Source organism: Eptesicus fuscus, chromosome 8 (assembly GCF_027574615.1).
Source record: "Eptesicus fuscus isolate TK198812 chromosome 8, DD_ASM_mEF_20220401, whole genome shotgun sequence".
Taxonomy (NCBI): domain Eukaryota; kingdom Metazoa; phylum Chordata; class Mammalia; order Chiroptera; family Vespertilionidae; genus Eptesicus; species Eptesicus fuscus.
The window spans coordinates 12,685,345-12,710,795 of NC_072480.1; the positions used below are offsets into that span (position 1 = coordinate 12,685,345).

General features: G+C 42.8%; 1 protein-coding gene across 1 annotated transcript in view; it reads right to left on the reverse strand.

The window, feature by feature from the left end:
* The window catches only part of ALG11 (ALG11 alpha-1,2-mannosyltransferase), a 29,692-nt gene extending 4,539 nt beyond the window's left edge, over nucleotides 1-25,153 (reverse strand). Inside the window, exons 1-3 of the mRNA XM_054719778.1 lie at nucleotides 25,102-25,153; nucleotides 9,930-10,160; nucleotides 1,499-2,430 (exon numbers count right to left, since the gene is read on the reverse strand). Of these exons, the coding sequence (XP_054575753.1) occupies nucleotides 1,499-2,430; nucleotides 9,930-10,160; nucleotides 25,102-25,145 (1,207 nt within the window). The 5' untranslated portion in view covers nucleotides 25,146-25,153. The remainder of the gene's footprint in view (nucleotides 1-1,498; nucleotides 2,431-9,929; nucleotides 10,161-25,101) is intronic.
* Between the last annotated feature and the right edge of the window lie 298 nt (nucleotides 25,154-25,451).

The following is a 25,451-nucleotide window of genomic DNA, read 5'->3' on the forward strand; positions in this document are numbered from 1 at the left end:
TACATACAATTAATCACCAAGTCCTGTTCAATCCTTCTTCAGAATCTCGCTGGCATGTTCACCTACCAGGTTCACAATGCCATCATCTGTCATCCAGATTGCTGCAGAAGCCCAACTCAACTTCCTGACTTTCTAGTTTTGTTCTTCCTGTTTCTCACCTAACCAAGCCATTCCCCATATTGTTGCCACAGTGAACTTTAGGAAACAGAATGCTTTTAAATCCAATACGTAAAATCTTTCTATCTTTTCCCACTGGCTTAATATGGCCATGTGATTGGCCGCAGGTCACTCCTCCGTTGTCTTGCTGCTCCTCCATCATGCTCCAGCCATACTGAACCCTGTTCCTGCATGTGCCTGCTAGTGCTCCTTTTGTGATGCCTGTCACCATGTTGTACCTACCCTTCTTCTGCTGGCTGCCCTCCCCTCTTTGGCATGGCTAGCTTCTAATTACTGACAGGTCCCAGCTTAAGTATCACACCGTTTCCTGGGCCATTGGTCCCTGACCCCACAAGTCTGTTAGGTGTTTCTCTTAGGTTCTTTCATATTCTGCACTTGCCTAAGCATAGCACTCAGCACACTGTGCAGTTAATGATGACTGTTCAACTTGTCTGTATCACTCACAGAGCTGTGAGCCTCTGAAGTTTAAGAGCAGTTCTTATATGACGTCATTCCCAGCACCCACCCGTGCCTGGCACAGTAAATGCTCAGTAAACATCTGTGGAAGGAAGCACGGGAAGTCAAACTCTATGCAGAAAGTTTGGATCAGCAAGTTCTTGCTATATGTCTGAGCTTAGTACTGTGCTACTAACTAGGGACAAAAGAGTATAAGAGAAATTGTAGCCATAGTGCAGGAGACTTCACTTCTATGTTTTTCTATTTTCCCCTAACACTTAGCAGTATGAGGCACAAAAAGGCACTTGAGACATATTTTAAACCAAATCAGACACAAAACAGTACTTGATTATATACCAAAATGTGTACATAACAGGAGGTCAGAGAGAGTAATTAGTTCTGGAATAGATAAGGCTAAATCGAAGAGCAAGGAGATTTAAGATGAACACTTATAATGGAATTTGGCCGAAAGAAAAGGAGGACATTCCCATAATGAGAACAGAATCAATAAAAGAACCAAACTGTGAGACGTCCCCCTGAAGAGAGTGGTTCTCAACTTCTGATGCAAAACAGAATCACCTAAGGAACTTTACCAAAATACCTAGCCCTGGGCCCCACCCAGAAATTCTGATGTGGCCCTTCAGTGGGATTAGGGTGGGGCCTAGGAATCTGCACCAGTATGCATATGGGGGGAGGTGGGGAGAGAAACTGTGGTGGTTAAGAGCAGGGGTTATCTGGGTTAAAATGTGGGCTCTACCTCTTACTGTGACTGAACCTGGGCATGTTCTAAACTTCTCTGTTTATTTATAAAACAGAAAAACTTCCAGAGCATTATAATTTTATCAATATACCTCATAGCACCAAACAAGTTAAAGAACAAACTCACCAATCCCAAAATGCTCATTCCACATGGTATGCAGACCAATTGTTCCTTTAGACAAGTAATTCTTTAATTCATCAAATGGAATATTTATTTTAAATTCCACATCTTCTTGAACTCCTAGATCCTCACAAAGTCTTCTCAGTTGGTTTACCCTAAATTCATCATCTTGGTTACGACAACCTCCAATGAGGACAAGTTTAAGTGAAGGAAGTGACTCAGTCTTCTTCATATTCAACAATTTAGCAAAGGCTCTGATCTGCAAAGGATGATTCTTTTCAGGCCTGAACTGGCCAACAGAAACCAGTAAATGTCCTGGGGTCATCTTTTTCTCCTCTAAGGGAATGTCCAGAAATGTACGCACATCACAAGGTGGATAAACAATGTTAGTGCAATGCCCAACCTTCCACAGTGAGAGAATATGGTTTAATGTCCAAGAAGAATTGACCATGACTATATCACTGCAGGAACCAACAAGTCCATAAATAAAAGCAAATAAATAGTAATAGATGAGCTTTACTTTGCTGAGAAAAGGATTCCTGGTAATGAAGGTTGCATTATTAAATCTAGCATTTTGATTCTTCACTACAGAGAGCATGTCAGTGCTGATAGTGGGATAATGAACATAGCTTCCAACTCGGCAACCACCTAAATACTTAAACAGAGGAAGTGTGAAAGCATATCCCATTGAATCGATATAAATATCAGGAACGCACTGCATCAGAGCTTCCCAGCCAAGAAAGATGGACCCTAGACTTTGGCCCAGCAGTGTGAAGTAAGGATAGAGAGAATCTTCCACAAGGTAGCGTTTCCTTAAGAAAACAAACTTCACTGGGTGAATTAATCTGATGTTAAATCTTCTGAAAGCACCGTCTAGTATTTGTTGACTGCTGACATTAACATCACCAGTATAAACAACATAAGCTGCTGCAGGATACCTAAAATAGAATACAATAGTTAAGAATTTCATTAGTTTAGGTTAAAATCAAGCAAAAAGTTATAGATTTTTTTTCTCACAATCATAAGAAACTTATTTTTAGACTAAAAAAAATGTTTTTCACTCATTGCATTTGGACTACTGACCTCATTTTTTCCTGCCCTATAACTAAAATGTTAGTCCTTCAAATGAGACTTCTAGTTCTTTGCCATCTCCTCCTCTAAGAGTTTCCTACAGAGCAGACACAAACAAAAACTGATTTATAAATGAGACTTTTTCATTTTTAAGAAATATTAAAAATTTTATTTTGACAACTTTTTCAATATAAAAATGGTAATGAAATATTGATAAAATAAGTTAAATTTTACTAAAGATATCTGTAGATAGAATGGTAAATGCTAAAGCACTTCTCAGTGTTATCTGAGAAATGAAAAAGGTTATAAAAACTAGATCTTGTGCCTGCATTGCAATTAGATATATACTTATAATGGAAATATGTAAAAGTATATATAATCTTACCACTTTCAATGCTTTGGTCTCTGATTATATTTGTAATTATTCTTTAAGTCATAAAAACAGTTACTAAGTATATAGCATGAGCTACTATATTTTGGGGATTCAATGTTGAGAGTCTTTGGAGAGTCTCAAGGAGCTCAGCCCAGTGGAGAAAAGATATATAAACTACACAACTGAGAGATATGTATTGATAAAGACAGCCATAGTATGTATGCTGTGGAAGTCTAAAGGAAGAGCATCTAACTGCTCCTCCCTATGCCCCTCCCAGCATCCAGAATGACCCTTTTAAAATGTAAAAAGGAATGTCATTTCTGGTAGCTTAAAGATGGCCAGAAAGTCTTGGACACTTTTCGACAAAGAGGTAGGATCTATGTCCCCTCTCTTGGAATAACAGTGGGCTCTGTGACTGCTTTTACCAATAAAATATGGCAAAAGTGACACTTTCAGTTTCTGGACCCAGGCTATATAGCTTCTATTTAAATCTGGGGGAGTCAGCAGTCATACAAAAAGTCCAATTATCCTGAGACCACCATGTTGTGTGCAAGCTCAAGGTTGTCACACGGAAAGGCTGCCAGGTGACAGAGATGCCTGACAGACCCCAGCTGTGCCAGTTACCTCAGCTCAGAAAACAGATGTGAGTGAAAAAGCCTCTGGGTGACTCCAGCCTCAGCTGACATTTAACTGTAACATATGAGTATGAGGGATTCTAAACAGGTCCCATCAACCCCCAAACTAAGAGAAATAATAAATTTTGTTTTAAGCCATTAAATGTTAAGGTAGTTTGTTATGTAGCAATAGATAATCAGAATATCATCTCTCTGCTTAAAACTCTGTGGATGAAAACAAGGTTCTATGGAAAGTAACCTCACAGGACGATCTGATCATAAATTCCTAACTGGACAGTGTAGTCAGTCATGCTCCAGGCACATAAATTCTTTACTAAAAGACTTATCTTTGCCTTAAGCGAGCTCTGTCCATTGTTTTTGTGCATCTAGGTCAATGCCTCCTTCCAGATTCTTTCTTTTAAAACAGGGGTGGGGCTTGGCCAGTGTGGCTCAGTGGCTGAGCTTCAACCTGTGAACTGGGAGATCATGGTTCAATTCCTGGACAGGGCACATGCCTGGGTTTAGGCTTGATCCCCAGTGGGGGCGTGCAGGAGGAAGCCGATTGATGATTCTCTCTCATCACTGATGTGTCTCTCTCTCTACCTCTCCCGTCCTCTCCTCTCTGAAATCTCTCTCCCTCTCTCTCTCTCTCTCTATCTACACACACACACACACACACACACACACACTCTCTAGAGGCCTGGTGCATGGATTCGTGCACTGGTGGGGACCCTCGACCTGGCCTGCGCCCTCTCGCAATCGAGATCCCTTGGGGGATGTCATATAGCCGGTTTTGGCCCAATCCCCGCAGGCCCTATCCAGGCAGGAGGGAGCCCGATCCTGTGCATTGAGCGTCTGTCCCCTGGTGGTCAGTGCGCGTCATAGTGACTAGTTGACCAGTTGTTTGATTGTTCGGTCGTTTAGGCTTTTATCCTATACTAGGGGCCCAGTGCACAAATTCGTGCACCTTGAAAGGAACTGTGGGTCCTGAGGCTGCAGTGGGTACAGGGGTGGGTCTAGGCCCAACCTCTGCGCCACTGCCTGGCCCCTCCTGCTGTGGACCCCAGGCCCTCTCTAGTGGCAGCCCCGCTCCCGCTGCTGCCACTCCCATGCGCTGACGGCGCCAGCCCCGCTCACACGTGCTGACGGCATGGAGCGATTGGGGCCGGTGCCAGCAGCAGGTGTAAGTGGGGCTGGCGCCATCAGTGGGTGCAAGTGGTGGCTGCGGCCCCGATTGCCCCTCAGGAGCAGGGGGAGGTGAAGAAGCCCTCAGGGGCGATCAGGGCTGGCAGCCACCACTCACACCTGCTGACAGCGCCGAGTGATCGGGACTGGTGCTAGGCGCCGGCAGCGTGTGTGAGCGGCAGCTCTGGCACTGGCAGGGGTGCAAGCGGGGCTGTCACCAGCAGCAGGTGTGAGAGGTGGCTGCCGGACCCGATCCAACCTAGTAGGGGAAGGTGGAGAAGCCCTGAGGGGCGATTGGGGCTGCCAGCTGCCGCTTGCACCTGCTGACGGCACTGAGCGATTGAGACCGGAGCTGAGCGCCGGCAACGGGTGCAAGCGGCGGCTCTAGTGCTGGCTGTGGGTGTGAGCGGGGCTGGCGCCGGCAGCAGGTGCGAGCACCAGGCAGAACCGTGGCACGTGGGAGTAACCACCAGAGGCTCGCCCTGATGACAGCGACCGAAGCCCTGCCTTGGTCTGGCGTCCCCGCTTACCTGCTCCACCATCCTCCTCTGGCCGACGCCCACCATGTTCCCACACACGCCCTGGTGGTCAGCGCACATCATAGTGACCGGTTGTTTGGTTGTTCCACCGTTCGGCCAACACTGAGTGGCCAGATTATTATGATCTCTGAACACATAATCTGGCCACTCAGTGTACTTCTCTTGAGTACCTCATTTATTTTATATCAAAGATACTATAAATCGTGCACCTGATCAGTTTTCCCCTTTGCACTGGCTGATAGAAAGCTCAGGGCAAATAGGTGGTTGATCTCCAGCAAAAGTCCCCAATACTTTTGGTACCCATTTGAGATACAAATACTCTGAGTGGCCAGATTATTATGCATTCAGAGGTCATAATAATCTGGCCACTCAGTGTATTTGCATATTAGCCTTTTATTATATCTATACTGATAAAAGGGTAATATACTAATTAGACTGGACATCTGGGCGACCTTCTGGACGTCCTTCCGGACAAAGCCACGGTGGCGGGGCGGAGGCAGAGGCAGTTAGAGGCAATCAGGCTGGCAGGGGAGAGCAGTTAGGGCGATCAGGCCTGCAGGGGAGAGCGGTTAGGGGGGGATCAGCCTGGCAGGGGAGAACAGTTAGGGAGGATCAGCCTGGCAGGGGAGAGCAGTTAGGGTGATCAGGCAGGCAGGGGAGAGCAGTTAGGGAGATCAGGCCGGCAGGGGGAGCAGTTAGGGGGATCAGGTTAGCAGGGGAGGGCAGTTAGGGCAATCAGGCCGGTAGGGGAGGGCAGTTAGGGCGATCAGGCAGGCAGGCAGGTGAGTGGGTAGGAGCCAGCGGTCCCAGATTGCGAGAGGGATGTCCCTGTGGGATTGGGCCTACACTGGCAGTTGGACATCCCCTGAGGGGTCCCATATTGGAGAGGATGCAGGCCAGGCTGAGGGACCCCCCCACCATGCATGAATTTTGTGCACCAGGCCTATAGTAGGATAATGAATGCACAACGACCAAAACGGCGAATGACCAGAGACCAGAAGGCCCGCGGCCCCTTGCCCTGGCCAGCCCTGCTCCCCACCAGGGACCCCCACCCTGCAAACTGCCTGCGGCCCCTTGCTCCTGCTGGCCCTGTCCCCCAGCTGGGACCCCCACTCCGATCGGGGGCATGACCAGCCTGCAAACCACCTGTGGCCCCTCACACCTGCTGGCTCCGCCCCCAGCAGGTACCCCCGCCCCGATCGGGGACGTGGCTGGCCTGCAAAGCGACTGTGGCCCCTCACCCCTGCCAGCCCCGCCTCTCAGTGGGGACCCCCACTCCGATCTGGGGCCCCCATCAGGGCAGGCCGGCTGGCCCCCACCCATGCACTAGGCCTCTATCTTGTAAAATAAAAGGGTAATATGCAAAATGACCCTAATGGTGGGACGACCAGAATGACTGACCCTATTGGTGGGACGACCAGGCGCACTGACCACCTTTGGATCCCTTTCCTTGGCCGGCAGGCTCCAACTGCCTAATGGCGAACGGGAAACCAGGGGTGGGTGGTGGTGGGGGGTGGGGCCGGCTGTGGGCAGCTGGGGAAGATGGCCCTGATTGCAGGCCAGGCCTAGGGACCGTACCCGTGCACGATTTCGTGCACTGGGCCTCTAATATATATAGATACTAGCGTTCCCGTTGCAGGAAAAATCCTGCAATAGGGTTTCCTGCTGCACTCTACCCCGCCCTGCCTGCTCTCCTCCCTTGTCCCCTGCCCCGCCTTCTCCGCCAGCCCTCCTGCTTTTCTAACTTCTCTGCCAGCCCACTCTCCTTCCTTCTCCCCTGGCCCCACCTCCGCTCCTCCCTTCTCCCCCGGCCCCGCCTCTGCTCCTCCCTTCTCCCCTGGCCCCGCCTCCGCTCCTCCCTTCTCCCCCGGCCCCGCCTCTGCTCCTCCCTTCTCCCCTGGCCCCGCCTCCGCTCCTCCCTTCTCCTCCCCCAGGCTTGCTTGCTTCTCTGCAGCTTTGCTCCCTTCTGCAGCTCTTGGCTTCTTTCTACACTGTCTTGATATGCAAATTAGCCGCCATCTTTGTTGGGGTAATTTGCATATTTGTCCTGATTGGCTGGTGGGCGTGGCTTGGGCGTAGCGAAGGTGCGGTCAATTTGCATATTTGTCTATTATTAGATAGGCTATATAGCAGGGGTGGGGAATGTCTGGCCTAAGGGCTGTATAAGGCCTCAAAATCATTTAGTTTGGCCCTACCAAGGCATAAGGGGTGAGTTAAATATAGCAGGCTAATTTTTTAAGTTGATAATTTTGTATGGCCTGTGAATACGTTATAAATATCCAAATGGTCCGTGGCAAAAAAAAGGTTCTCCACTCATTCTAAAAGGTGATCATCTTAAGAGAGCATACAATCTTGTTAACTACCCTGTATCTCCTTTTCTCCCACCTTCATATAATCTTTCTTAAGGTCCCCCCTTAATTCCAAATGCATAAAAGAAGCTGCAAACTGTCATTTCTTGGAAGCATTTGAAATCTTGCTCCCAGCATATGTTATCAGTTTGGATGAAATAAACTCATAAAAATTCTCTAAAGGTTTAGACATTTCTAACATCGACAATCCTCACATGGTTCTTCATAGCACTTAGAATAAAATCTAAACTCCTTACCCTGTTCACTCAAGCCCTGTAATCTGGGTCCTATGTCCCTCTGTACCCTCGTCTTCTACTTTCTCCCTTGCCTACCAGGATTCAGCCAAACGGACAATCCTTTCTTTGAACAAGCCAAGCTCCTTCAGTCTTAGGGGACTTGCAGTAGTTGTTCCCTTTGTTTTGAATTCTCTTTTCTCATCTTCACTGTCTTTTCATAAGGCAGGCAGTATAGCAAGTGGTTTAGAGCAGGGGCTCTAGTAACTTAGTTTCCTTGTCTGTCAAATGAGGATAAGAGTAATAACCTCACAAGGTTGTTAGGAGGACTGAGTGAGCTAACATAAATAAAATACTATTTAAACAACGTCTGGCACATAGTAAAAGCTTAGTAAATGTTAGTACTTTTGTCATTCAAAAGTATCTCCTTAAAGAATTTCCCTAATTGCTCAATCTAAGGCCTCAAGTCATACTCATATTATCCTATGTTCATTTCTTATATAGTACTTCTTACCATTTGATATTTTAATTCTTTGCTTATTATCTTATCTTCTCTCAACTAAAATCTAAGGTCTGCAAGAGGACTTGATCTATCTTGTTCACCATTTACTCTCAACTTCTTTTTACAGTGCTTGAAACAGAGTAGGTCCCCAATAAATATTGCTAGATCAAATGAAAAGTATACTGTACCTTATGCTGAGTCAGGAAAGACTTGTAGAAATTAACTGAAGATAAAAAGATTATTTCAGAAAAAAGGGAACATTATATGAAAAGACAAGGAATCTAGAGAAAGCATGATTGATGTTCAGTATGCTGGAACAAAGTATATGTGAAAGAGCAGAGAGGAATGAGAAACAAAATCTGGCCAGAGTAAGATGAAAAAGTATCTTCTGTGTCATACTAATTATTTGGATTTTTTTTTTTCTTGTAGGTGAGTTAGGAGTGATAGGGGCTGCTGGGGAGTATGTGTACAGATATAAAACTTTGCCACTGCCTTCCAGAATTAGATAATATCACTAGAGAGAAAAAGGTAATACACAGGTTATGGGAAGAAAAGAATAGTATAGATTAAGGTAGAGAGGGCTGCAAGGAGGTGAGAATTAAGCAAGGATTGAAGAAAATTCTTTGGATTTAGGCACTTATTGAAGATGGAAGAGGAAATACAGGGGTGGTGGCTAGAAGCCAGGATGGGTCAAGAATATAGAAATGTAGAGCTAAGGGAATTACTTGTGAAGGCTTTGGAACAAAATGAAGGGCATGTGCCAAGAAGCAGAATAACCATAGAAGGATAATAGTTTTCCACATATAATAAAACAACAATGAAACCTGCACTTTACTATGCTTTCTCCTTTTTAAAAGGGAATCATAAATACTTTGGTGGGTGAACACCTGAAAGCTAACAAGAGAGGAGAAAGAATAAACTACGTACATCTCTAAAGCAGACACCATCACAAATCTTTGTAATAGAGTTGACCTTTGAACAACAGAAGTTTGAACTGTAGGGGTCCACTTAAAAGCAGATTTGTTTTGCAATAAATATATACTAGTACATGACTATAAATGTAAATACATACATACATACATACATACATACATACATACATACTTTGGGAGTGAGGTGGGGAGGAAAAAAGCCTAAAACATTAAATGATGTATAACATCATATTCTTTCTAACATGATAACTTACGTAAGACTAGCCAACTGATAATGATAGCAGAGTTAGAAGCAAATAGATGCTTCATAAAGATTATTTTGGGTATACCACCATTGACTAAAAGTGCTCCACATTACTTTCTGTTTATTATTTAATCTCTTCTCCACATACTCTCCCAAGATGACTAGTTTTAAATTATGCCATAAAAGGACAGATACTTTCCGTTTTTTATCATAGCAACTAAATTCAATAGGATCTTATGAGGCAGATTGGCATATGAGAGAACTATTTCTTCGTTGAAAAATAGTTTTAAAATGAATTCCTGGCTATGAATAGGTATTAGATAAAGATGAATTCTTGGTAATGATTTTTTAAAAAAAGCTAATATAGCAAATTAGCTAAGAAAGATGCATACCTACTTTTTCTGCAGGGCCCTTAATGCACACCATAAAACTCTTTCTCCTCCTCCGCCAGCATTGCAGTATGGATGAAAAAATGCAATCACCATTTGATCCTTCCCTTTTTTGCCAGTTGATGCTGAGTTTTTCTTTCTTCGTAGCAGCACTCTGATTATCCAAAGGATAAATATCAAACACAAACATAAAGTTCCACATACAATTAGCCCAGGGAAGAATAATGAATAAAAAAACCTGAAACAAAAGGGAAAAGGTGAAAATTGATATAATAATGCCCATTAAACAAAAATATGACTACAAAGTAAAGTCTACTTTCATACATCTACTTTATATATTAGTAGCAGAGAGAAACTTTTATAGCTTGTGAGTGTGCTAACGAAATACTCAATGATTAAAATTCTATTACTACAAAATATCCAGTTATAAAAGTCCCTTTTAATTCCAGTCTCCACAGTAATGTTAGCAATCCTATCTAATAAAAGAGCAATATGCAAATTAACCATCACTCTGCTACACCCACAAGCCACACCCACCAGCCAATCAGGAGCGAGTATGCAAATTAACCCAATCAAGATGGCTGTGGCCACAGAGAGCAGGAGGGAAGCTTGGGTTTCCCCAGCAATGGAGGAAGCCAAGCTTTCTGCTCACCCTGGCTGGCCCTGGCCTCTGCTTAAGGCTACAAAGTTTCAATTACAGAAGATAAATAAATCCCACCAAAAATGGCAGCAGCCACGGAGCTGGAGAGAGCAGGAGGCTAGGGTTGCCCCCAGCGATGGAGGAAGCCAAGCTTCTGCAGCCCTGGCCTGCTTTGGCCTCCGCTTAAGGCTACAAAGTTTCAATTATAGAAGATAAATAAATCCCAACAGAAATGGCTGCCGCCATGGAGTGAGCAGAAGGCTTGGCTCCACTCCAGGCTACAAAATTTCAATTGTAGAAGATAAATATATCCCAAATACCAGGGCCTCCGCCTGGGCCGCCGGGGGGGCGTGGCCGGCCTGCAAACCACCACAGGCCCCTCACCCAGGCTGTCCCACGCCCCAAGGGAAACCCCACCCTGATCCGGGACACCCTTCAGGGCAAACCAGCGGGCCCCCACCTGTGCACCAGGCCTCTATCCTATCTAATAAAAGAGTAATATGCAAACTGACCATCACTCCAACACACAAGATGGCTTCCCGCATGTGGTCAAAGATCCTGCCCCCATGTAGACACAAGATGGCCACCACAAGATGGCCAGCAGGGGAGGGCTAGTTGGGAGGGACCAGGCCTGCAAGGGAGGGCAGTTGGGGGCAATCAAGCCTGCAGGGGAGGGCAGTTAGGGGTGACAAGGCTGGCAGAGGAGGGAAGTTGGGGGCAAGCAGGCTGGCAGGGGAGCAGTTAGACATCAATCAGGCTGGCAGGGGAGTGGTTAGGGGGTGATCATGCTGGCAGGCAGAAGTGGTTAGGGGCAATCAGGAAGGCAGACAGGCAAGCAGTTGGGAGCCAGCAGCCTGGATTGTGAGAGGGATCCCAGATTGGAGAGGGTGCAGGCTGGGCTGAGGGACACCCCCTGCCCCCGTGCACGAATTTCGTGCACCAGGCCTCTAGTTTAATATATTTCTTTTTAATTAGTAGTAAAAATCAATATTGAGCCATTTTTCTCCTAACTCAATATATATGTTAAAGCAGTGGTCGCCAACTGATGGTCCACGGACCACTGGTGGTCCGTGAAGTCCAAAAGGTTGGCGACCTCTGGTTTAAGGAGCCCTTTGGAGCAGTGGTTGCCAACGTGTGTTCCCTGGAGCACTGGTAGTCCGTGAAGTCCAAAAGGTTGGCGACCGCTGTGTTAAAGGATTAAAACAGATTTAATTATTATCTCAACAAAACATTAGTAATAGCATCTGACCCTCGAAATGACAATATGTAACCCCCCCAAATGTGTCTTCTCTCTCTTTTTTAAGTTTTATTTTTATTATTTATTTTTTAAAATATATTCTATTGATTTTTTTACAGAGAGGAAGAGAGAAGGATAGAGAGTTAGAAACACTGATGAGAGAGAAACATTGATCAGCTGCCTCCTGCACACCTCCTACTAGGGATGTGCCCGCAACCAAGGTACATGCCCTTGACTGGAATCGAACCTGGGACCCTTCAAACCGCAGGCTGACGCTCTATCGACTGAGCCAAACCAGTTAGGGCTAACGTTTTATTTTATTTTTTAATGTATAGCTGGTGGGAAAAAAAAAGAAGTATAGCTGGTGGGACCTGTTTGTGCATCTTCTTCAACCTTTGGTGTTTCTAGTGTAAATTACTTTAGCTCTGTGCTTTGAAACTAGTTTAATAAGTCCTTTACTAAGGAGCTCCTGAAGGGCTGCCCTGGCCAAGGAACTGTGCATCTTCAGTCTCTCAGAGATAATAGCAGGGATTATAAGCTTATAGTTGGGAATTTCCTTATAGGGTTTGACATAATATGCTTTGTCAAATAAGACTAGGTTATTGAGCTTGTCCAGAACTTTGTCCTTGGACCACTTCTTCTTTTTGGTCTTACCCCAGGACTTGTTCACTGGGTTTTTGTCTTTTTTGGGCCCACATTCCAGCATCTTTCTTCTTATTATTGTTCTTGGGTGGCATTGTGAGACTTGGAGAGCAGGGCCTCTGCTGCTGCCTTGATGAGATGTCGAACTGAGAACTTCCTCTCTCTCTCTCTCTCTCTTTCTCTCTCTCTCTCAGACTAGTTTATTGATTTGTAAAGAGAGAGGAAGAGAGGCTGGGGTGGGGGAGAGAGATAAACATCAATGTGAGAGAGAAACATTGATCATGCGCCTCCTACAATCTTCCTACCATGGATTGAGCCACAACCCGGGCATATGCCATGATCAGGAATCAAACCAGCTACTGTTCAGCACACAGGGTGAATGCTCAACCAACTGAGCCATACCAGCCAGGGCAAAATATGTCTTCTGGAATGATCAGTATTCCATTAGTTAAAAGTTTGGTGAAAGTGACGTCAGAGGAATGGTGTGTGAGAGAGCCCCTTGGCTGCTCACCCTGAAATATCAACAAGGAAACCAACTATAATTCAACAAAGAAATCCCTGCTCAACACAGACGCATGCCTGAAAGGTCTGCGCCTTGAAACATCTAAAGGTGGGCAACTGGGAAGACGAGAATGGAGGAAAGCACAGACACAGCCCTTCAGCCAGGAGCTCGAGACTCAGCCTGGAAAGGGAAGGAAACTGGTAGTAGTAAGCTCTTCCTTTGGTTGGGAGCAACAAAGAGCTACATGGAGGGTGAGGGGGGTCGGACAACCCAACAGGGCAAACTGCAAAGGTGTAAACAGTGTCTGAGTCAGCAGATGCCTGACAGAACATGGGGTTCCACCCAGCAGCTCTTCACTGTTAGGATGACAGTGGTGTTTCAGACAAAGAAATGGAACCATAGAGCCCTGATGCACTTTCACCCCAAAACTCGCCTCCCATTGCTCTTGGAGTTGGGTCCAGGAGCATACAGTATTATCTGTAGACCAAGAGCTATTGGAGTAGAACCACTGTTTCCCTCTGTGACTGAACCCTAGGAGGGGTGCTTAGGGCAGGACCCCATGGAGGTCAGGGGTCTCCATTACGGTGAGGGTAAAATAAATCCCACTCCCAAGTAGCATGGCTATACTGTCTTATGGAAGCCATGGTGGTCAAGACTGGGAGATAAAAAAGTTTGCAATTCAGCGCTATCTACTGGGAAATAATATATTGACAGAGATAAATGCATAGGCAAAGGAGAACAGCAAATACCATGAATAACCATAGTAATGAGGATGACCAGAAAGGACATGAAAAATCCCCAGAAAGCAAGTTGGAACATCTGGAAATGTGTGATATAAATGACAGAGATCTCAAGATTGCAGTTCTGAAAATACTCAATGAGACCTGAGAAAATACAAATAGGCAATTCAATGCACTCAGAAAACAAGCCAATGGACAAAATGAGTACTTTGCCAAGGAGACTGAAACTTTAAACAAGGACCAATCACAAATCCTGGAAATGAAGCATGCAATAAAGGAGATTAAGAGTAAACTGCTAAAAACCAAGATGGCAGCGTAGGTAAACACCTGTCCTTGCTGCCTCCCACAACCACATCAAAATTACAACTAAAATTATAGAACAACCATCATTCAGAACCATCTGAAAGCTGGCTGAATGGAAGTCCTACAACTAGAGAAGTAAAGAAAAGAAGCACACTGCGACTGGTAGGAGGGGCAGAAGCATGGAACAGGTTGGTCCAATACCCACGTGTGCTATTTTTTTAATCGGGAGGGAGATCGTCTCTGTGGAAGTTGCCTGTGAGGAGCAAGGGGTCCCAGGCCCACATCAACTCCCCAGCCCAGGGTTCTAGAACTGGGAAGGGAAGTCCCTGCAACTAGGGGCAATAAAAAACAGAGTGACATGGGGAGTGCTGGAGATACAGGTGTTCTTTTTAAAGGGCCAATGCAAAAGCTTAACTCAGATTTATCCCTCTGAGCTCCAGCACCAGGTGGCTTGGGGGACCCAGACATACACTGGGAGGAACTGGATTGTCTGGTATCAGGGCAGAAACGTGGGGAAGGCTTCCAGATGAGGGTGCCCATGGAGTCATTGTTCTTGTGCTGGGAACTCCCCTGTCGAAGGGCTGACTGGCAGCCATATCTGAGTATCCATCAGCCTGGTTCACACTGTTTGCTCTGACCCAGATGATTTCCTGAGATCCCACCCCATCCAATTTGCAACCTCACCCAAGCTGTTTACAGCAGCTTTTCCATATGAATGGCCTGTCCTGGATCAGGCTTCACACTTGGCTAAAATCTCTCAAAAGAGTTGCAGCTGGTGTCAGAGTGCCTCAAACCTATCAATAAAAGGCCCAAGACCCGGCACTAGCAGCAGCCTGCTTTGCTTCATACCTGGACCTTGCCTGGGCGCCACCAAGCCCAATACAAATAACAGCCATATACAGATCTCTCTGTAGCTCCTGCCAGGTGGCCCCAGCAGTGGCTGATTTTACACCTCCCTGGAGGCCCTAGAGCCAGTGCACCTGGTGGACAGCTTCAGACCACACCAGATTACAATTCTATCCATTCACAAGTGACACACTCAAGAGGCAGACTCAGTGAGCACCAAAGCCCACTGAAGCAAGTCCTACTCCATAGGGGTGTCTCCTGCACAGCAGCTCTCCCACTGTAGTCACAGCTGGTCCTCACAACCAATTGGCCTCGAGATCAACTCCTCCCAGCGATGCCAACAGCAATCAAGGATTAACTACAAGACTATGCCCCAGCCACCCAGGAGTGCATCCAGAGTGCCCAGCCTAGGTGACTGGGGAGGCTGAGCCCCTGGGCCCTACAGGACACCTACTAAACAAGACCAATTCCAGAAAACATAGCAGCTCTAGCTAGTACATAGAAACAAACACAGGGAAGCAGCCAAAATGGGGAGACAGAAAAACAAGTCACAAATGAATAAAATGGAAGCAAGCAAACTACTGGATACAGAGTTAAAAACAATGGTTATAAGGTTGATCAAGGATCTTTACAAGAGCTTCAAGGCACTTAGTGAGACTTCCAAGGATCTTAGTGAGAATGTGAAAGACATGAAAAAGGACCAGTCAGAAATTAAGCATAAACTAACTGAAATAAAAAAATAATTTACAGGAATTCAACAGTAGAGTAGAGGATTCTGAGAATAAATCAACTATTTGGAATATGAGGAAGCAAAAAACACCCAATCTGATGAGCAAAAAGAAAAAAGAATCCAAAAATTTTAAGATAATGTAAGGAGTCTCTGGGACTACTTGAAGCGTACCAACATCGCATTATGGGGGTACTAGAAGGAGAAGAGACAGAGCAAGATATTGAAAACCTAGTTGAAGAAATAATGGCAGAAAACCTCCCATCTGGTGAATGAAATAGACTTAAAGTCCAGGAAGCACAGAGTCCTAAACAAGAGGAACCCAAAGAGGCCCACATCAAGACACATCAGAATTAAAATGCCAAGGGTCAAAGACAGAGAGAGAATTTTAAAAGCAGCAAGAGAAAAGCAGTTAGCTATTTAAAAGGGAGCACCCATACGACTGTCAGCTGATTTCTCAAGGGAAACTTTGCAGCCCAGAAGGAAGTGTCAGGAAATATTCAAAGTCATGAATAACAAGGACCTACAACCAAGATTACTCTACTCATTTAGAATTGAGGGTAAGATAAAAGAGTTTCACAGACAAGAAAAAGCTAAAGGAGTTCATCATTACCAAGCCAGTATTACATGAAATGTTGAAGGATACTCTTTTTTTTTTTTACTTTTTATTTATTTGTTTTTTGTTAATCCTCACCCTAGAATATTTTTCCATTGATTTTTAGGGAGAGTGGAAGAGAGAGGGAAAGACAGAGAGAAACATAAATGTGAGAGAAACACATATCAAACTGGTTGCCTCATGCCCGAGCCCTGACGAGGGCCTGGGCCGGGGAGGAGCCTGCAACCAAGGTAAGTGCCCTTGACTGGAATAGAACCCGGGACCCTTCAGTCTGCAGGCCGATGCTCTATCCACTGAGCCAAACCAACTATGGCTTCTTCTTCTCCTTTTATTAAAGAAATATATTTTAATTGATTTCAGAGAAGAAGGGTGAGAGAGAGAGACATAGAAACATCAATGACGAGAGAGAATCATTGATTGCCTGCCTCCTGCATGCCCACAGTGGGGATTGAGCCCACAACCAGGCATGTGCCCTGACGGGAAATTGAACTGTGACATCCTGATCAATGCTTATCCACTGAGCCATGCCGGTCGGGCTTGAACAGTACTCTTTAAGAAGAGGAAGAAGAAGACGAAGAAAAATACAAACAATAAAATGGCAATAAATATATTTCTATCAATAACTGAATCTAAAATAAAAATAAACGAATATGAAATCTAATGAACAAAATAAAATGGTGAATAAAATAGAATCAGAGGCATGGAAACATGGAACAAATTGATGAATCTGTGAGGGAAGTAGGCAGGGCAGGTGGGAAGAGATTAACCAAAGATCTTATTTATGGACACAGACAGTAGAGTGGTCAAGGCCTGGGGCATTGGAGGGGGCGGGACATCTGTAATACACTCAACAATAAAGATTTAAGGTAATAAAAAAAATAAAGAGTAAACGACTGAACACAGAAAACAGATCCAACCAGATGGAGGAAAGAATTTGTGATATCAAAGATAGGAATCTAAAAATAGCAGAGAGGGAAGAAGTGAGAGACCTGAGTATAAAGAAAAATGAAAGAGTTCTACAAGAACTGACTCCATCAGAACAAGCAATATTATAATTATAGGCATTGTGGAGGAGAAAGAGGGAGCAGGGAACGGAGATTCTATTCCAACAAATAGTGGATGAGAACTTTCCAAACCTATGGAAAGAACTAGATCCTTAAATTCAAGAAGCAAACAGAACACCTAGTTACCTCAATCCAAAGAGGCTATCTCCAAGGAACTTGGTCTAAGACTGTCAAAAATTAACGATAAGGAAAAAATTCTCGAAGCAGCCAGGGAAAAGAAGGAAATGATCTACAAAGGAAAACCCATCAGAATTTCATTTGGCTTCTCAGCAGAAACTCTACAAGACAGAAGAGAGTGGAACCAAATATTCAAACGTCTGAAAGTGCGAAATTACCAGCCAAAATAATATATCCAGCAAAAGTATCCTTTAAATGGAAAGAAGAAATGGGACTTCCCCAGACATACAGAACTTGAGATATTTTATCACCAGAAAACCTCCATTGCAGTAAATACTCAAGGGAGTTATTCTACTTGAAACAAAGGACATAAGGTCACAACACTATGAATAAATTATCAAAAAACTTACAACATAAACAGGGATAATTTGTGACAACAAAAACATAAAAGAGGAGGGGGTAAAAGTCTAAACTGGCAAAGGAGGATGAAGATCAGATGCACTCAAAAGAAAAAAAAACTATGATATATATGCAACTTTATTTTTTTTTAAATCTAATGGTAACCACACACAAAAATCCCCAAGTCAGAACACATAGCTTAAGAAAAGAGGAAAGAAGCATGGAATACCGCCTAACAAACCAGCAGACAGAAACACAAAGGACTAGAACCAAAGTAGGCACAGAGATACCAGAAAACAAAAGATAAAATGGTTACAGGAAATCCTCACTCATCAATAATCACCCTAAAGGTAAATGGTCTGAATCCACCCATAAAGAGGCATAGAGTAGCAGAGTGAATAAAAAAACAAAACCTAAACATATGCTGCCTAAAAGAGACACCTCTAAGCTGCAAAGACAAAGGTAGATTCAAAATAAAAGAATGGAAAATGATTCTCCAAGCAAATAACATCCACAGGAAAGCAGGTATAGCAACAATTATGTCTGTCAAAATAGATTTCAAGATAACAGATAACAAGAGACAAAGATGGACACTTTATATTGATACATCAAGAAAACATAACACTTCTTAATATATATGTGCACCCAACCAGGGAGCACTGAAATATGTAAAACAACTACTCACAGAACTAAAGGGAGAAACAGATCAAAACACAATCATAGTTGGAGACCTTAACACTCCACTGACAGCTCTAGACAGATCAACCAAACAAAATCAATAAAGAAATATCAGTTTTGCCCGGCTGGTGTGGCTCAGTAGCTGAGTGTCAAACTATGAACCAGGAGGTTATGGTTCGATTCCTGGTCAGGGCACATGCCCGGGTTGTGGGCTCAATCCTCAGTGTGGGGCGTGCAGGAGGCAGCCAATCAATGATTCTCCCTCATCACTGATGTTTCTATCTCTCCCTCTCCCTTCCTCTCTGAAATCAATAAACATATATTAAAAAAATAAAGAAATACAGGACTTAAATGAAACTAGACATAACTGACATTTACTGAACCTTTCATCCCAGAACTTTAGATTATACATTCTTATTCACTGCACAGGGAACATTCTCAAGAACAGATCATATGTTAGGTCCCAGAAAGTAGCATCAGCAAATTCAAGAAGATTGAAATTATACCTAGCATATTCTCTGACCATGATACCTTGAAATTAGAAATCAACAGCTAAAAGGAAGTAAAGAAACCCACAAACACATGGAGATTAAACAACATACTACTAAAAAATTACTGGGTCAAAGGAGAAATAAAAGATGAGATCAAAAGATATATAGAGACAAATGAGAAGGACAATACAATACATAAAAATGTCTGGGATGCAGCGAAAGCAGTAATAAGAGGGAAGTTTATATCATTACAGGCCTATCTCAAGAAACAAGAGAAACCCCAAGTAAACAATCTAACATTACATCTTAAAAAACTAGAAAAAAAAAAGAACAAAAGCAACGCAAAGTCAGCAGAAGAAAGGAAATAATAAAAATTAGAGAATTGAATGAAATAGAGAACAAAAAGGCTGTACAAAAAAATTAAGAAAACAAAGAGCTGGTTCTTTGAAAAGATTAATAAAATTGACAAACCCCTAGCTAGACTCACTAAGGGAAAAAATCATATAAATAAAATCAGAGATGAGAGAGAAGTCACCACAGACGTTACAGATATACAAAGAATCATACTTGAATATTACGAAAGATTTTTTGCCACCAAATTCAATAACCTAGAAGATATGAATAAATTCCTATAAATATATAACCTTCCTAGACTAAATCATGAAGAATTGGAAAATCTAAGTAGACTCATCAACAGTGAGGTAATTGAAACAAACATCAAAAACCTCCCCCAAAACAAAAGTCCAGGACCAGATGGCTTCACCAGTGAATTCTACGAAATATTCGAAGAAGATTAAAAAAACATAACCTTCTCAAACTCAAAATTGAAGAGGCAATACGTCCTAAAACATTCTATGAGTCCAATATAACCCTGATACCAAAACCTGGCAAAGATAACACAAAAAAAGAAAATTACAGACCAATATCTCTGATGAATACAGATACAAAAATCCTAAACAAAATACTAGCAAATAGAATACAACAGTACATCAAAAAAATAATACATCACGATCAAGTGGGGTTCATTCCAGGGGTACAAGGATGGTTCAACATACACAAATCAATCAATGTAATACACCACATTAACAAAAGAAAGAATAAAAATCTTATCATTTTATCAGTAGATGCAGAAAAAGCATTTAAGATACAATATCCATTTATTATGAAAACACTCAATAAAATAGGAATAGAAGGAAAGTAATAATAAAGGCCATCTTTGATAAACCTTCAGCTAATATCATACTCAATGGTGAAAAACTGGAAGCTTTTCTTCTAAGATCAGGAATAAGATAAGGATGTCCACTCTCACCATTCTTATTCCAAGGCAGAGCAATAAGGGAAGAGAAATAAGTAAAAGGTACCCAAATAGAAAAGGAAGAACTCAAACTGTTACCTTTTGTGGATGACATGATTCTTTAGAAAACCCTAAGACTCCACCAAAAACTATTAGAAATAATAAACAAACACAGTCAAGTTGCAGGATACAATATTAATATGCAAAAATCCATTGCCTTCCTGTATACTAACTTCAGAAAAAGAAATGAAAAAAATTCCTTTTGCAATTGCTACCAAAGAACAAAATACTTAGAAATAAACGTAACAAAGAACATGAAAGACCTATATATTGAAAATTACAAAGCATTATTAAAAGAGACTGAAAAAGACACAACAAAATGGAAAATATCTCTCTCATGTTCATGGATTGGGAAAATCAACAATTTGGTAATATTGCTATATTACCAAAGCAATATACAGATTTAATGCAATCCCTATCAAAATCCCAATGGCATTTTTTAAAGAAATAGAATGAGAAATCATCAGATTTGTATGGAACTACAAAAGATCCCAAATAACTAAGGCAATCCTGAGAAAAGAGAATGAAGCTGGAGGTATCACGCTAACCTGACTTCAAATTATACTTCAGAGCTACGATAATCAAAACAATATGGTACTGGCAGAGAAACAGACACATAGATCAATGGAACAGAATAGAGAACCCAGCTATAAAACCACATTTATATGGACAGATAATTTTTGACAAAGGAGCCAAAAACACACAGTGCAGTAAAGATACAGTCTCTTAAAAAATGGTGCTGGGAAAACTGGAAAGTCATATGCAAATGAATGAAACTGGATTACAGTTTGTCCCTATGTATAAAAAGTAATTCAAAATGGATCAAAGACCTAAATATATGACCTGAAACAATAGCTACACAAAAGAAAACATAGGTACTAAACTTATGGACCTGGGTAGTAGAAAAAAAATCTTATGAACTTGACCCCACAGGTAAGGAAAGTAAAGGCAAAAATAAATAAGTGGGACTATATCAAATTAAAAAGCTTCTGCACAGCAAAAGAAACTGACAATAAAACTAGAGGCAGCCAACCAGATGGGAGATGATATTTGCAAACAGTAGCTCCAACAAAGGTTTAATTTCCAAAATATATAAAGAACTCATAACACTCAACACCAAACAAACCACCCAATCAAAAGTGGGCAGAGGGCTTGAAAATACACCTCTCCTAAGAAGACATATGAATAGCCAGTAGATATATAAAAAGATGTTCAACCAAACTGGCAATTAGGAAAATGCAAATCAAAAACTACAATGAGATATCACCTCATACCTGTTAAGAGTGGCCATTATCAACAAGACAAGCAATAACAAGTATTGGAGAGGTTGTGGAAAAAAGGGAACCCTCATTCTCCACTGGTGGGAATGTAGACTGGTACAACCACTATGGAAAGCGGTCTGGCGATTCCTCAAAAATTAAGAATAGAGCTACCATTCGACCCAGCAATTCCTTTCCTGGGTATGTACCTGAAAAACTCTAAAACATGTATTTGCAAAGATATATGCACCTCTATGCTCACTGCAGCATTATTCACAGTGGCTAATTCATGGAAACAACCCAAGTGTCCTGCAAAAGAAAGGATGAAATAGCACCATTTGTAGCATGGATGGACCTCGAGAAGATTATGCCAAGTCAGTGGTCGGCAAACTGTGGCTCTCGAGCCACATGCAGCTCTTTGGCCCCTTGAGTTTTTAGCAAAAGCCAGCTTAGGAGTACCCTAATTAAGTTAATAACAATGTACCTACCTATATAGTTTGGCTCTCAAAAAAATTTGGCTCTCAAAAGAAATTTCAATCGTAGTACTGTTGATATTTGGCTCTGTTGACTAATGAGTTTGCCGACCACTGTGCTAAGTGAAGTTAAGTCAGAAAAAACTAAGAACCATATGATTTCACTCATATGTGGGATATAAAACTGAAACTCGTGAACACAAACAGTGGTTCAAGCAGTGTGGTGATTGCCAGAGAGAAGAGGAGGGAAAGAAGGGGGTCCTAATATATGGTCACAGGAGAATATTTGACTTTGGGTGGTGGGTACACAGTGCAATATATCGATCTTGTAACAGGGAAACTCACACCTGAAACCTGTATGTTCATGTTGACCAATGTCACCCCAATAAATTTAATTTTAAAAATAGTTTGGTGAGATAGTCATTTTTATTCTCTCACTTTACATCAAATAGAACAATTTCTGGGGTAAGAGGAACAGAATTTTAATTTCTCCATTTGACCTGCTTACACGACCCTAAAATCACCGCCTTCCCTTATTTGCTTCTGAATGAGTTGCCAAAAAAGCCACTAATGTTCTACCATGTGCACTTTAGTTTACTCACTCCCACACAAACGGCTAAAAGGTTCTCTATTATTGCCACATCAACTCAAGCTCTGAAAACACAAGGACCCAGGCTTGCTCACCAACATATCCCATAATACCTGGTACAGAGAAGGCATACAATAAATATATATGAATGCAAAACTTGATTACCTCCTCGATGTCTCTTAAATTATGGTGAAATAATTTCTCGTTATATTTTTCTCTTATGCTTGGTACCTAACAGTATATGTAATACCATGCCTACCCTTTATGATGGATTTGAGGGCCTTATAGGTCACAAAAACAATAAAATACTAAAACTTAAATTAACACAAATTCTTTGGAAAATAAATATCTTATTGATATTCAGTTTTTATTTATTTATTGTTAAAAATTTTATTTACTGATTTTAGAGAAAGGAGAGAAACAGAGAGAAAAATATCAATTTGTTATTCCACTTATTTATGCATTCATTTGTTGATTCTATTTTTTTTTTTATTTTTTTTGGTAAATCCTCACCCAAGGATATTTTCCCATTGATTTTTAGAGAGAGTGGAAGGGAGGGGGAGAGACAGAGAGAGAAACATCATGGATTGGTTGCCTCCTGCACACACCTCAGGGATCAAGCCTGCAATCAAGGTCAGAATCAAACCTAGGACCCTTCAGTCTGCAGGCTGATGCTCTATCCACTGAGCAAACCAGCTAGGGCTATTTGTTGATTCTTGTATGTGCCCTGACCCAGGATTGAACTGGCAAACTTGGCATATGGGGAGGATAGTCAGGGCCTATAATATTTTTATTTTAAATAACCCTGTATTTTCCAAACCAAAAAAAGGAAACTTAGTAAGGGTGTCACTGTTTTAGTTTTGCAAATCTCATTGATGTCTGGCTTAACAGAAGACAGTGGCTTCTTGTACCTGCTTCTGCATTCAACCTGTAGTGACATGTTGTTTTATTTGAAGTATATGAGGTAAATGCAAACTCACTCAGATACATACTAGGAAAAGGGAGCATATTTTAATAGCCTTTTCAGGTAGTTTAGGATATTTTTCTGTGATACTATACCAAAAAAAAAGTTATTCATTCAGCAAACATTTATTTAGCCATTACTATGTGCAAAGCACTGAACTAGGGGTATTTCAAATGACAGGGAAGAATATGTAAAGCACTGAATTAGGGGTATTTCAAGTGACAGGGAAGAATACGAAGGGTCCAAAATAGACTTTTCCATTCAAAATGTTTAAAAAAAAATCATTACAGAATTTGAAATAGAGGGACAAAAACGAACAATGAATACCTGAATTTTGGAGCGAATACATAAATACTGCTAAGCAGGATGCTATCTTGTTAATTATAAATTTTCAACCTGAACTAAAAGGGTGGGGGGGTGGGGGTGGGACAAAACACAGAGTTTATTCTTGAATTATTATTTATTTTATTATTTTTCCATATGAACAACTGTAGACCTACTTTTGCCACACCCTGTATGTAGATGTTAAAAGAACTGGTTGGGTAAAATAGAGCAGGTCTTCCCGTTTTATCAGTGTAAGGCAAGACAAGTAAAATACAGTACTGTATCAACAACAAATGTGGGGGGAAAAGTCTAGTTTCTTCACCCAAATGTTTATGGTCTTTATTTTGGATGGTAGCATTCTTGGCGGATTTTCATTTTTGCTCATCTACTTCCTAAATTTTCTATAAGAAACAGTTTATATTATGTAATAAAGATAAATGCAATAATATTTTATATAACAATTCTTACGTTAATCAGAAATAAAAATCAATGGACGACCAAGAAGCAAGGGGTTCGCTCTGGCCGGTTGCTCGGCGGACAGAGCGTCGGCCTAGTTCGGAAGGGTCCCGGGTTGGGTTCCCGTCCAGGGCACAGGCCGGGGTCGCAGGCCCCACACCGGCGGGGAGCGTGCCGGGGGCAGACGGTCCATGATTCCCCCTCATTGTTGGTGTCTCTCTCTCTTTTCCTCTCCATTCCTCTCTGAAGTCCATACAAATATATTTTAAAGTAAAGGAGCAAGAGATTTAACATAACCTTTGTATTTAAATGACACACTAACAACGACAGTTTTGGTGCGTGAAAGAGGACTAAGGCGTGAGAAATAAGATCCAGTTTCTTCTTTACCAAAAAGACAGACATGACGGATTGGAAAACGATTCGCGGCTCAACAATAAAGGAAAATGAGGAACAAATATGAGTAATGTGACAGATTCACTGGAGTGCACACAAGAGACATAAAGAGCTGAAACAGGGAGGGTAACGACCCCTCAGTGAGCAGAGCGGCAGGCGAGAAAGTGAAATCCTCAGCACGGACATTTTTTAACCCAGGCGGCTTCAGTCTGTCGAGAAGACCCCCAAGTGAAAGAGCCGCTCCCTGGACTAAAGAAAACACCGTGCATTCCTGACAAAGAAAGCCCTTCCCTGCAAACCTCAGCTGCCCGGGTGGACAATACTATCGCGACACAGAAACCTGTGAGCCCGCACAGACCCCTCACCTCAGCAACTCGCACAACCACCAGCCCCTTTCGCTGGCCGCCATCTTCAGTCGGCCCCGGCACTCAGGAAGCGCTTCGCTATGTTTCTTCCCTATTGGCTACTGAGGTGTTCCTCCGCCTCCGCGGGGCTGGATGTGCGTTCCAATTGGTTGATGGTAGTGGCTTCCCACGGCCTCGCAGCCAATAGCATCTCCTGGGGCGTGGTCAAGTTTTCAGCGTGTGGAACACGGGTCCCGCGCTCATGGGCGGAGCTGTAGGGGGAGGTGGGCTGGGGGGGCGTGGTCTGTGATGGACAGTCGGTTCGCCCGCCCCCGCCCTCCCAGGGCCCCCTCCCTCCCTCCCCGGGAGCC